The following is a 13,142-nucleotide window of genomic DNA, read 5'->3' on the forward strand; positions in this document are numbered from 1 at the left end:
GTGTATTTCCCATAATATTATATACACGTGACTTTGTATGCTTATACCCATATTAACTGAAGTACAAATATACCCATGGCAGGAGTAGCTGTAAACAATGTAGCTGTAAACAGGAAAACTTAATGAAAGGTCCTATCAGGATTGAACAGGGCTCTGCTCTTGACAAAATATATCTTAACTTTATGTACAAACTGAAAGGCATAGTAAAATGACAATGCAGGTTTTGGAAACTATGGAAGCTGCTGAAGTTGTAAATTAGACAGATGATAACTGTAGAGAATTAATCATTTAGTAGGGTGGGCTGATTTTAATATCCTGTTTTAATACAGATAAATTTGCACTCATATATCTAAGGAAGAAAGAGCACAGTTTATATAGACAGGATTGGACTAAGTATTTCAAAGTGATAGAACATGAAAAGAAGTCAGGGTCTTGGTAGATAATTAACTGAACATGAGTTTGCAGTGGGATGATGCAATTAGAGAGCGAATGTCAGCCCTGAAGCCTAGGCAGGGAAAATATGAAGTGGGAGTAGGAAGGTGATATTAGCTCTGTTCATAGCAAATGTAAAATCATGACAGGAATGCTGTGTGCAACTCTCATACCCACATTTCAGAATGGAATCTCTGATAAACCACATAGTCATAAAGTCCAGCAATAAACAGGTTGAGGCCTGAAAGGCATGGCTTATTGTGAAAAGCTAGGAATGAGCAAGCTGCCTGTTTTATCAAACACTAAACATAAAAGCAAAGAATACTACTGTAAAAGGTGTTTTTGATTGTGACTTGCATTTTAGTATAAGAAGAAAGGGCATAATGAAGGACAGTATGGGATATTATTCTCTTGAAAAAGTGATATGTAAGATTTAACTGCAAATCTTAAAAAAACCCCTTAAAAAACCCAAACCACCCAGTGAATAATTACCCACATCTTTAATGAGGTGATGAATCTTCTACTCTGTACCAGTATGTCTAAAGGTCTTTCCTGGGATATTGCACTTCCAGGCAAAATTACAGACCAGCTGCTGAGACTTACAGCTGAGGTGCTGCAACTTGTAGGAGCATAATGATTTCTTCCAACCTCAAAGTCTATGATTAGGTAACTAAGACAATTATACTTTCTTTGTTTGAATTCTATCAAATAATATTGATGTATACTTGCTGAGGAAGTAGTTCTAAGTTCTTTGAGTTTCAAAATAAGGCATTATACTTCTCTGGTTTTGGACAGATTTTTTGTCACTAAAATAAATAGGCCTGTATTTTAAAATAATCCTGAGAATGGGAGGATTGTGAAGTTGTTTCTGAATGGCCTAACCTGTTCCCACGAAGGAAACAGCCATTCAAAAATCCTGCTGAATCACTGGAACTGGAAACAGTACTTAATTTTGTTTCAATAGAGATTAGTTGTGCTGAATACAGAAAAATCAAATCCTTCAGTATGTCATTTGGTTTTCATATTCATATATTTGAAAGAATATCTGTTAAGTAGTCCTGACTGCAAAAACATCAGACTGTGTTTTCAATAAATAATTCCACTTTAATGGCAAAGTAATAATTTAGACAGACACAGTGTGCACACCTGCAAAAAAAATATACGCAAGCTGGTTTACAAGCTAGAGGAACAATAAACCAATAGAAAATACATCATCCAGTTAAGTCCGATGACACCAAATACTTATTATTAGGGTTTTACAAAGACTACAAAAATTTTCAGATGATTTATTTCACTGTTTCTGTCTATTTACAAGATATGTTACATCAAAAATGTACAAAATATAAAATGTGTACAGACAAATGTTTCACAAACAATTTCTGAGTTGTAAACTAGGTGGACTCACTGAGATGTATTGCAGGAAGTTTTGTATATGTAATATTGTGTGTTTGTGAGCTAAATATGTCAGGAAAAGATTTGTAGGTTTGCTCAGAGCACAGGTACAAGAAAGAGCAGCTTTGCTTTAGTTCTTTGAGTCAGTCAAGGTGTATGAACTGACATTTTGCATCAGAAATAGATCCAGGTTTGGGGGGCACAATGTTGGTCAGACTGAATCCTACGTGCATAAATTCAGAGTTTTATTAGGGCAATAGCACCGTGTAGGAACCTCTAGATTCAGAGATGCAGCTCAGTGCCATTTGGAAACTGCATTGATTTCTTTAAGTTACAGCAGGCGGCCACGGGGTGGCCACAAGGAGTGAATAGCACCAGATACACATCCCGAAGGTAACATCCATGGAGGTGTACAGTATGTGACTACACAATGCCAGAGCCCTTGGGTACCTTCTTGCTCACGTGCATCTATTTTAACCATGACTCTGGTGGTCAAAGAGTGTTTCCAGTTACTCTGAGCAGTCCGGATGCAGTCTGCTTGTAGCCTGCCATGACATATGAATTTCAAATTTTCAGACTTTTCCCCCCAAAATGTATTGGTTTCATACAGATATTGAAACATGATAACTGTGGCATTGATAGCTCCTGCATAGTCATAACAACTGTAAGTACAGGACAAACACACCGGGTAATAACAGCTTTTAGGTTTTGCATTCTGTATTTGTTTGCAACATACAGGAAATCTCAGCAAGTGAAACATCTCTTAACACCAACAGAATAAAATACAATATTTTTGTTTGTTTGCTTTTGATTTGATTTGTGCAAGGCTTTTTTTTCTTTTTTTTTTCTTTTTCTCTATATTTACAATACCCACCCAGTAGACTGTGCAAAACCAACCCACTTTTACAGTATAAACTCTTCCTCTTCCACAGTGGACATCACTGCTTCAGTGTTCTTTTATGCTGAATTCTTCATGTACAACTATAGCAATCAAAACAACATGCTGAAACTAGAAAAAGGAAAAAAAAAAACAAACCCATATATTTGTGCTCATGCTGCATCAAGTGCATCCAGCTCTGCTGGATAAGTATTCAAAACATCTATCCTCCCAAAAATTCCATTCCATGGGACCAAATGGATTTGAGCCGATTTTGTCAGCATTTAGTGGCAGTGAAAGTGGGTTTGGGTTCCTTGTGTACTTCTGAGGGTAGGCAGAGAAATCTATTCACAAGATAAAAATATTATATAGCAACTGTTCTTTCTCGTATCCATTACTTTAAAAAATCATGATATACAGATATGAGGCTACTATGTTAACTGATGTTTTCTCGTTAGTAAATGAAGAAAAAAACAGTGTAAATTACCAATGGTTTAGGAATTAAACCAACTGTAAAACTGTTCTAGAAATCTGTTTTAAGGCAGTGAGACAGCACCATAAGAAATGTTCCTTCTTTCACTGAAAAGGCTCAAACAAATGAAGCCCTAAAAAGCCTTTAATCAGTGTTGGTTAGTAATTGGTAGAAAACTGTTGTTAAGGAGTGGGCAGGCGGTTAAAAAAGACCCTTGTGGTAAAAATAACTTTATAAAATCTGTGACTTGTGTACTAAAAACTTTATGGAGCGCATCACCGTGACCATGGCAGTTAGAATTAAATTGGCACTTATCCAGCATATCACAGTCATGTTTTCTGGTGATTGCACAATACTGTTTGTGCTTTCTGAGTTACTATCATCTTTTACTCCTTTTGGAATGGGCAGTAGTGTATAACACAAACACCACTGCCGTCCTGTGACCAGCACCATGTGGCACAACAGAGGTTAGAAGATAATTAGAAGACTGCATTGTTCATGCAGCACCTCAGGATAAACTAAAGGAAAAAAAAATCCAAAAAAGTTTCACTGTAAACTCATACAGAGAAACACAGAGAGAGAGAAAGAGGATAAGGGAAAAAAAAATTCCAGTTTGGATAACACGTGTGCAATCTGCTCAGATGCCCTTGGTCTAGGGCACTTTCCAGTTGACAAATGGAGTCTCACTCGGCTCCATAGGTATTGAAATGCCTTGAAATTAAACTAATTCAAGCTTTCCACTTCAATTTTTCTTCCTGACTTTGCAGAGTTAGGTCTCCTGCCTCCCTACAACACACCGTTCTTACCGAGAGACCTCGGTGTGCTGCTTTAATACTGGCAGTGGTCTAGTGGAAACAGATTTTACCATCATCCCACAGCAAGATTTGTCCCTTTCAGAGAGTTGATTCAAGGGATGAATCCAAAATGTCATCATGGTGGCTGGTGCTATCACTGTCACAGCTCTGTGCGCTCGAATAGTTGGCTGCCTCCTGAAGCCTCATTAGCATATTCATCTGAAAGAAGAAAGCAATGTTTACATAATCTCATCTCATTTAAAACTGCAGTGACCGTGTTAAAATTTAATTAAGCTCCCCTGCTGTATGAGGTGTGCTGGTAGCTAGAGGAGGGACTGTACAAAAGGATTTCAGAAAGGGCAGGGTGTTAGCAGCTCCTACTGGCACTCTTTCCATTGCTTACTGGTTTTTAAATAGAAGTTTAAAGGTCCAAAGAGGGATACAAATGGAGCTGCCTGATAACTCTCTTTAATTCAGGGGTGAGGCCAGCTGCAGCTGCAACACCGGCAGAGGAAAGAAGCCGTATCTCAGCTGGACATCTGGGCCCATATTTGGAGATAGTCAAGCTTCCAGAAAATTTTTGGATGGTTTAGATGCATTACACTGGAAAAGCAACTGAAAATATAATCACAGTAACATATCCCCTCTACAAGAGAAATATGGGGAGGGAATGAGAGAGGGGTGAACTGATGCCAGCTGCTTCATAAATGAGCCCCATCTGCAGTTGAGGGGCTGCCCTCAGGAGTGAAAGAGCAACAGATTCTCCTACCCAGGAGGGTAGAGCCCACCATAATTTAGGGATTAATAGTACCTGAAAACTATCTGAAAATAATCAAATAGCAACATTAAGATCCAGAAAATTACTTGGATGCTTGATGCTTGACTATTTAATGGTCAGGATTTTACTTATAAAGCATCCACTTCTGCCAGCATGCTAAGGACTGCAAGCAATGTCGAGAGTACTTCAGTGTTTTTCAAGGAACAAATTCACTGCTGTTATAAAAAGCAGGCAAAGAAAAATCAAAGCCAAAGATATATTCCTAGCAATTTGTGTTTTAAGCCCCTATTTCCAGTTTGTTCAGAAATCCTTATATCTCTGTGCTTTCAACTTGCATGGTGAAGTTTCTCTTGGCACTGAACAGTGTTCAACACTTTTGTGTAGTTTTGCTGAAGCTTTAACACATATCCATGCTTGTGAACACAGGATACCTGCAGTGGGTGTTCAATACAAGCTGCATGAGATGTGTTCTCTTTCCACAAGGGCAGGGTCTGTCCACCCATGAGCTCCACTGGAGGTGGGGGCAAACCCTCCAGTCACAACTTTCAAGCTTCTGATATTTACTCAGGTAGAGATGCTGACCTAGGTGTGCAGGGACCAGGGGTGAGCGGAAACTGAACTCGGGCTGCCCCACAGCCTGAGTTTTCAGCATAATGGAGATTATGCTGTGCTGGAAGCCTGTCCAACACATTTACTGGAAGCTCAAATCACAGGATCAAAATATTACCGGGAAGCTTATGGAATGGAAGATAAGTTCAAATAAGATGATTTTCTACACTTCTTCAGGATGCCGTCTGTTTCTGAGCATGAAACACTGAGGCTGAGGAACTATTTTCTTAACGCAGTTAAAAGTTAAGTGCATTTTTCTCTGAGAAATTCCCTTTTCCAAGGGCTGCCTATTCTAGAAATATAGTTCTCTAAAATGGTATTTTGAATTGTGATAAAGGCAGTCCACAGAGAAAGCACTACATAAGAATAGCAGTTCAACATATGCATTTTTAATAGTCCATTATCAGAGGAGGCAATGGTAAACCTGAATGTCTGGGATCATATTTAAATAAAACAATACATGGCATTGAGGGAAATCAACTTCTTATCATTTAATGCCACCACACTTGCATTCCTTCTGCATTAAGACTATTACACAGTCATCAGTTAACTTGAAATATGAGAAATGTGAGGATGGATAATTTCTATTTTCACTAAATTCTCAACGATAGGCAAGTTAGATAACGTGAATATTGCAGTCCTTCATTTGTATAATGTAGATGCAAAATTGCCTGATGAAGAAAGATGTTTTCATGATAAAATTGATTAATAAGCTGCTGAAGAGTGGTTCCCAAACAATATAATGATGAAGACCTGATACATCTGGGCAGATGGGAAATACAAACAATGTAAGGACACACTAATGTGTTGGTGATACATGCCCTCCTGCTTCTTTTCATTTTCAACATTTTCATAAATTATAGGAGGATTCATTTTAAAAGCCTATTCTGGAATAGGCGCACAGTACTTTTTTATTGCACAGTGTACAGTTTAACATGTGAGAGTAAAGTGCATACTGAATATTTGAATTCAAAAGTTTGAATCTTACCAAGGGATCCCCCTCTGTCTCAGTCTGTGGAACGTGCTTAGAGGTTGTTCCTTCTTTTGCTGATGCATAACCTTCATAACCAACATCTTCGGGCCTTAACTGAAGTAGTGATGGCCACTCGTGCTGTAGGGTTGCAGAGCTCCATGGATAGGTATCAGCTACCCACTTGGAGGGATCCTCCCAGGGTGCCCTCTTACCATACATCTACATTATGGATATAAGACACGTAAGTATTTTACAGACTTTTCAGTACCAGTTGTAACAGCAGAAAAAAATGTCATCACAAACATCAAAACCATTTTAGAAAGAGATTTGCTTTCGGATGTTCTCAGTACTCAGGTAAAATAAGACCTTAAGGAGATTGGATCATCTCCACTAATGATCCTTCAATACACAGAGTGGCTGCAAGTTGGAAAATGCTCCATAACTAGTGACACTTGTTGACAACAGCAAGTGCTTCATACAATGTGAAATGAGACCTCAAGGTATTTTGCTTAAGGCATATCAGGGAAATTAACACAGACCTATCAAAAGCATTCAAGTTAATTGGATTTTGTTTGAAGTGAATTAGAAGTACAGATTGTTTGCTTCTCCTAGAAAAATGAGATGCTGAAGCAGACATCTGTCCACATCCTAAATGTGATAACTTTCAGAAGGTTAAGAGAAGAACTTCACAAGGGATATATTTTTCCTCACTATGAAGCATAAAATGCTTATGACTCTGGGGGGAGGACAGAGGAAGAATGAGAATATTGTAATTTTAGGAGATCTGGTAGCATCCTCACTAAAATTTACCCCTCTTTGTCTTGCTGTTCACAAGCAGCATGTTAACTTGGTAGCTGCTTTAAAGATTTCCTTTAGCTGTGACAATGATGCAGTGGGATGGGGAGCCACCCACCAGGGCTTGTTGTAATTTCTGCTGCCTCAAACAGTTTCACACTATCCAAGGAACACCATGGTATTGGCAGGGCACACCCTCATGGAGGATACAAGTGGGCTGTGCTCCTAAAGGGAGTATAACAGGGGAGGACCTTAGTGCTAAAGGCAGAAGGATGGGTTGTGCTTATCACTGCAACACCTGCTGCCAGGCACCTGCTGAATGCAGAGCTTCAGGTTAGGGAGCCAAGTTCCCTGTATTAGGCACAGAGATACTCAGACTTTTTCTGCCTTGCACTGAGGCTAGGCTGCTACAAAAGGGATTTGCCTAAATAAGGCCAGAGAAATGTTTCTCAGAGGTAGCAGGCTAACTCCAGGCTGTAGCACTTCCCTTCATCTGAGATTAACAGTGACTAAATCTTTTCTGGAATCTAGAGCAAGGCTTGTAAATCCTATGTCTGACAAGTGAGTTTGCAAAGTACCTGACCAGAAAGGCAGTTTTTATCCATCTTTTGTTCCAGGAACACTTAATTATATGATATAAAAATTTCTGTTTATTATTAATAACTTTATTCTATGGAAGCCATCCAAAGCAGCTAAAAATTGGTACAGCTCATGAAGCAAACATATTTTCTTCTATATGCTGCCATCTTCTGCTGCACAACTGAAGTTTCCATTTAAGCAGTTACCCTGTATGCTTGGGAAAATATGAGCATGAAGAATATTACTGCATTTTTATAGCTGGTCTAAACAAGTGCTGTTAATCTCACTGTGGCTGTTCTATCAAATGTTTGGCAGTATTCTGCACAAGGCATAAACACTGTAATTCCCAGAGAGATAAGCAGTTTTAGGAAAGCATGAGATATTCAACAGGCAAGATTCTAAACCTCCATTGCATCAGTATGTCACAGTGTCAACACAGGTGATAAAGAAACTGCAGCTGCTTACACAGTTCTTTGCCTAGCCCATAACAATCCCCCCTGCACTATGCAGTAATATCTTTTGGTGTCATGTGTGGAAAAAAATGCCTTTCCACAAAGCATATTTTTAGAGGACATAGAATTGCTGTGCATAAACAAAACAAAACAAAACAAAACAAAACAAAGCAAAACAAAAAAAAACCAAACAAAAAAAAAGGAAAAGGGAGAAAGCCAATTAAAGACTGGGGGAAAAATACAAAAAAAAAAAAAGAGAGAATGGATTAATGCAAATATTTAGGGTTCCTCCTAAGATGTGGAATTATCCAAAATCCTAACCTCCTCTGGTATAATCCAGAGAGTTTTCCTCCTGGTGAAGACCTCATTGCAACCTTCCAGGGGGCTTATAGAAATGAGTGAGAACATTTTAATGTGGGCAGATAGTGTTAGGACAAGGGAGCATGGTTTTAAACTAAGACAGGAGAGATTTAGATTAGATGTTAGGAAGAAATTCTTTACAGTAAGGGTAGTGAGGCACTGGAAAAAGCTGCCCAGAAAAGTTGTGGATGCCCCATCCCTGGAAGTGTTCACAGCCAGGAATTATATATCTTTTAGGTCGCTTCCAATCCAAGCCTTATGAAAACATCTTTGTTCACAAACGTTTTCCCACAAATCTGTGTGCCTACATGTGTATGTAGGTGGTCGGAGCTATTTTCTGGCACCAGTGTAAAGCTCATTAACTGTTCCATTCAGGGGTAGGCTGAGACTGCCTTGACTCAGGGAGACAATCTGAGCTGTATTTAACCATGCTGGGAACTCTTTAAACAATGGAAAAAACCACCTTCCTCCAGTCATAGAGAAGAAACCCTCTTCATAAAATGTGTAATAAGGTATGTTAGTGCTGGAGAAGACAAAGCCAAATTAGACACCAGAGTAATAGTAGGCCAAAAGGAATTTGAGTCTGCCTTCTATAACATATCCAAAGATTTTCCTCTTGCAAATGCAATAGCATTTATACTAGGATGCACTGTTTAAAAACAGCTTGGAGAAAGCCTTTGAAAGCAATTAAAAAAATTTCTAGGAGAAAAATTACATACCTGGAGTCCTTCTCTCACAGCTTCCAGAAGATATGGAACCAGGGAATAGTTCCAAAGGTCTGTGAACCACACTCTGGAGCCATCAACATCCATAGGGCAAGGGAGGAAGAGGCGGGGGCCTGAGAAGTCAAGTTGAGTATTAAAAAGGTATAACTAGGAAACACATTGAAAATAATCTTCTCAAAATTAAAAGAGCAGTACCGGAACAAGCTGAAGTCCAGAGAATATTAAAACAGGACTACATTAAAGGAGCTAACAGTCTCCTGTTATTAAAAATGAACTGGCATCCCTTAGTCCAATTTTAGGGCTTGATGAACACTTACAAGTTTTATGGCAAAGCTATGTAAAAGCTGACATCTTTGCTAGCATAGTTATTTCATTAAAAGACCTCAGGTCCAAGGTTTTTTATTGCCGTAATTATACTGTAGTGTGAAAGCAGGACAAAATAATTAAGCTTAGGAAAGTTACTATCAGGGTATTTGTTTAAATTTAGTTTTTAAAATAGTGATATTTTACTTGAAAGTATTTAGCAACACAGAACTACCAGGAAATATATATACTCTCTCATTAAACTTTCGATTTTCTTTTAAAGCTTGCTGACAACCAGACAAATTCCCACACCTATGTTGTACTTCCCATTGAGACATGGAAACTTAAAAAAATAATGGTATATTCTTCACAAATCCCTAAAATGCTCACCCTGCATCCTTATTTCAAACCATTCCAGCAGACTCACCAATGGTTACATCTGAAGAGCTGTGTGTTTCTAGGAAGCTGTTGAGATGATGCCATGTTTTGGGGATCCAGTCAATGATTTTCATAAGCTCATTATTGCGTATGCTCTTTTCTATTTCAGTTTCAATCAGTTTCCTTCTCAGATATCTTCCTAAGAAACCTTTAACAGGCTCTGTGTGATTAGCACACAGCACCCACCTAGGTAGAAGAGAGAAATGTCAAGCAGCAATGAATAGCAAATACATTATTTCCTCTTAAACATATAGATGAAAGTAATGTCATAGAGTCTCATTAGTCATCAAGTATAGCACTGCTCCAATGAACCTCATTCCTGCTCACTTTCAATGCAGGCATTTCAGGTTCCAGCAGGAATTCAAGACACTGCTGAAGACAAAAGAAATGCAGGAATGCAATCATCTTCAGCAACTTGCTAGATGTGCCAGACAGTGTCTTATTTCTTTTACCATTCCCCAACACAATTCAGAGACCCATCAATAGAGGAGAGATGCTGAAACTGAAATGCTTTACTGTGATGAGACACAAGATCAATATTTGCCAAAGAACTGGGCTCAGAAGCACGGAGCTGTGCAAACATGGCCACAGTAAATACAGAGTGAATGTACCTGAAATTGTGATGCACCTCCAGATTTGGTGAAGAAGAAACTCCTTGGTTCATGGTTCCAATAATATAGGGACTGGAAATATAAAAGCAGTAGGAATTTTTGAGGAAGAATTCATTAAAATATTCAGAGTATATTCCTTCTTACTATCTGTATGAGGCCAATTTCAAAAGAGTCTGGGTGTACTATAGTCATACATTTAAAATATTTCTGAGGTACCCTTTTAAAAATGTTTATTCCTGTATGATTTCCCTCTTGCACATATGTAGTTTACTAGCGCCCATCTGTAATGAAGAAATAAATAAAGCAACCCTGTCTTAATGTAATTTGTAATTTGGCAATATGCTTAGCTTTTTACTTTCAAAAGCCGGTGAATCTCATGAGGAAGATGTATGTGATGATTTTATGAAGGGAAGTCCCTGTGATATCACTTTTACAGCAGAAATAACCAATGTTAAAAGCCAGTAAAAGTTCTAGAAAACATTATTTTTACTCTTGTTTGAGAATAAAGGACAGTCAGCCAACTTGATACTTCTGCACTGCTGCAGGAAAACTGTGGGAAGGGAAAATCTGCTAGATTCACAGCTGCTTCTGTATGGCATGGTTTATCCCAAATTCCCCTATTACAATGTGTAAGCTGTTCTTACGGTACTAATGAGCTGGTGTGATCTGGCAGGGTGCAAAGGATAACACTATAAAACAGTCAAGTGTTTAAGCACATTCTTAAATTTTGTGGTTCATTTACATCTCATTCAGAAGCATGGAAGTCATGTAAATGAAGGAGACAGCTACCTTCTTGGCTGAAAGGGGTTAAAATTATTGAAGCACATAGCGGCCTTGCAGATGGCCTGTAGGAGCCTAAGTTTGCACTGGGACATTTTATTTTGCAAAATAACAAGCAGCTTTTACTGTTTTAATTGTAAAATCTGCGTGCAAGGAGAGAGAAAAGGTACTACCTACCATTTATTATATTTACAGTTGAGGAAACCATTGAAGATGTCACTTAGTGAACTGATGTGGTGGAGGTTATCAAGAATTATGACGACAGGGAGGTCAGCACCATTGTTGTCAGCACTGCACTGCTCAGCTAAGTTTGCAAGATATTGTCGCAGATCCTTCAGCAGAATTAATAAAAAAAGCAAAAACAAAATCACAAAAAAAGCCCCAAGCCCAGAAAAGATTAAACAATTAGACCATAGATTTAATTTCACTGGAAAAAAATCCAGAAAGATAAAATGACTGCTAAAGAGTTTTCCTCCTGTGGATCACTCAGCTGGATCTGCACATGCAGGAAAACATGCTGCTTGCACAGGGCAACATTAAAGCCTCATGGACTTTAGGAAAAAACAAAGGTGCTGGACACAAGGCCAATGACTGAAGTGTTCTGATTTGGGAGATACATTCCTTAGAAATTTGCTGATAAAATATCTTATATCCAGAGGAATATAGATTGCAATAAAATATGCCATTTCCAATGGGCTGAGATGTTCCTAATAATTTTTGGACCTTCATTCTTATGAATGCCACATTTATATGTCAAACCCCCACCACCCCGTCACACAATTTTGGTGTATTGAACTACTCCTTTAGATATCTCCTTTCAGCACTCTCACTGAAAATCTGCCTGCCGCCTTGGAGATGCTTCATCACACCTCATAATAAAATTTGGTGTGTAAATTCTTTTTTCCTGTCAGCTGTCTGGCTGCTGTTTAGTGCAGCAGTAAAAGACAGCTTTCTACAATCCAAACATTTCATATTTTTGTCAACAGTTGCTCTTGAGAATTTGGGCTAGTCAAGCTCTGTGGCTGTATCTCTAGAGGCATCTAATTTTGTCAGGGTTGGAAATGCTTAGTATTATGGACAAAGTTCCTATTGCCATTTTATTTTCTGGATCAGGGATAGCTGAATCTTTTCTTCTTTAATGAGAACATGTACTTTTTTATTTCAAGAAAGATTTTTCTTTGCCTTTTTATGATCAGGTGTCTCTCAGAGAACATTACAGGTTTCTTCCATGGAATAGCACCATCTATTTTATTCAAACACCCTTGGTATTTGACAATGTTGCTTTTTCTTTTTTTTAATTTTTATTACAAACTCAAAAAATTCCACATGAATTTTGACAGAAGTAAAGAAAAAGGGGAAAAAAACCCCAACCAATCCAATCCCAAAAGCAACAGTGAAACACCAAAACACACAGAACAAGCAATTTACTAGAAATCCAAAAGGCTCTTGTGAGACAATTTTCTTTACAGATGTGTATAGTATAACAATAGAAGACAAACACATTCTCTGCCAAAGTAAATGGCATCACAAATCCTCTGTATAAAGACAGTGAAAAGCAGTTATTTTTGCCAGAATGGTCCATTTGCCCCTTTGGGATGTGTATGTTCTCCCTTCTTATGCTAGCATTCATTATGTTCTGTGCAATTCAGAAAGCTCCGGGCAAACCCTTTCATTTTTTTCCCCCCAGGAACCAAGTTAGGAGTACACTCAATTCAGGACAGCCAGGTGAATAGCATTATCTGTGGCTAGCACAGTAGTCCTGCTAGAAACCT

At 38.4% G+C, this 13,142-nt stretch overlaps 1 protein-coding gene across 10 annotated transcripts in view; it reads right to left on the reverse strand.

The window, feature by feature from the left end:
- Positions 1-1,515: 1,515 nt before the first annotated feature.
- NAV3 (neuron navigator 3) overlaps positions 1,516-13,142 on the reverse strand; it is a 507,938-nt gene continuing 496,311 nt past the window's right edge. For all 10 annotated transcript variants that reach the window (XM_030959546.1, XM_030959547.1, XM_030959548.1 and 7 more), the window contains 6 exons: positions 11,548-11,702; positions 10,591-10,662; positions 9,969-10,165; positions 9,233-9,351; positions 6,343-6,546; positions 1,516-4,186 (listed from right to left, as the gene is read on the reverse strand). In XM_030959546.1, the coding sequence (XP_030815406.1) occupies positions 4,067-4,186; positions 6,343-6,546; positions 9,233-9,351; positions 9,969-10,165; positions 10,591-10,662; positions 11,548-11,702 (867 nt within the window). In that variant the 3' untranslated portion in view covers positions 1,516-4,066. The remainder of the gene's footprint in view (positions 4,187-6,342; positions 6,547-9,232; positions 9,352-9,968; positions 10,166-10,590; positions 10,663-11,547; positions 11,703-13,142) is intronic.

This window comes from Camarhynchus parvulus, chromosome 1A (genome assembly GCF_901933205.1).
Source record: "Camarhynchus parvulus chromosome 1A, STF_HiC, whole genome shotgun sequence".
In the NCBI taxonomy this organism is placed as follows: Eukaryota; Metazoa; Chordata; class Aves; order Passeriformes; family Thraupidae; genus Camarhynchus; species Camarhynchus parvulus.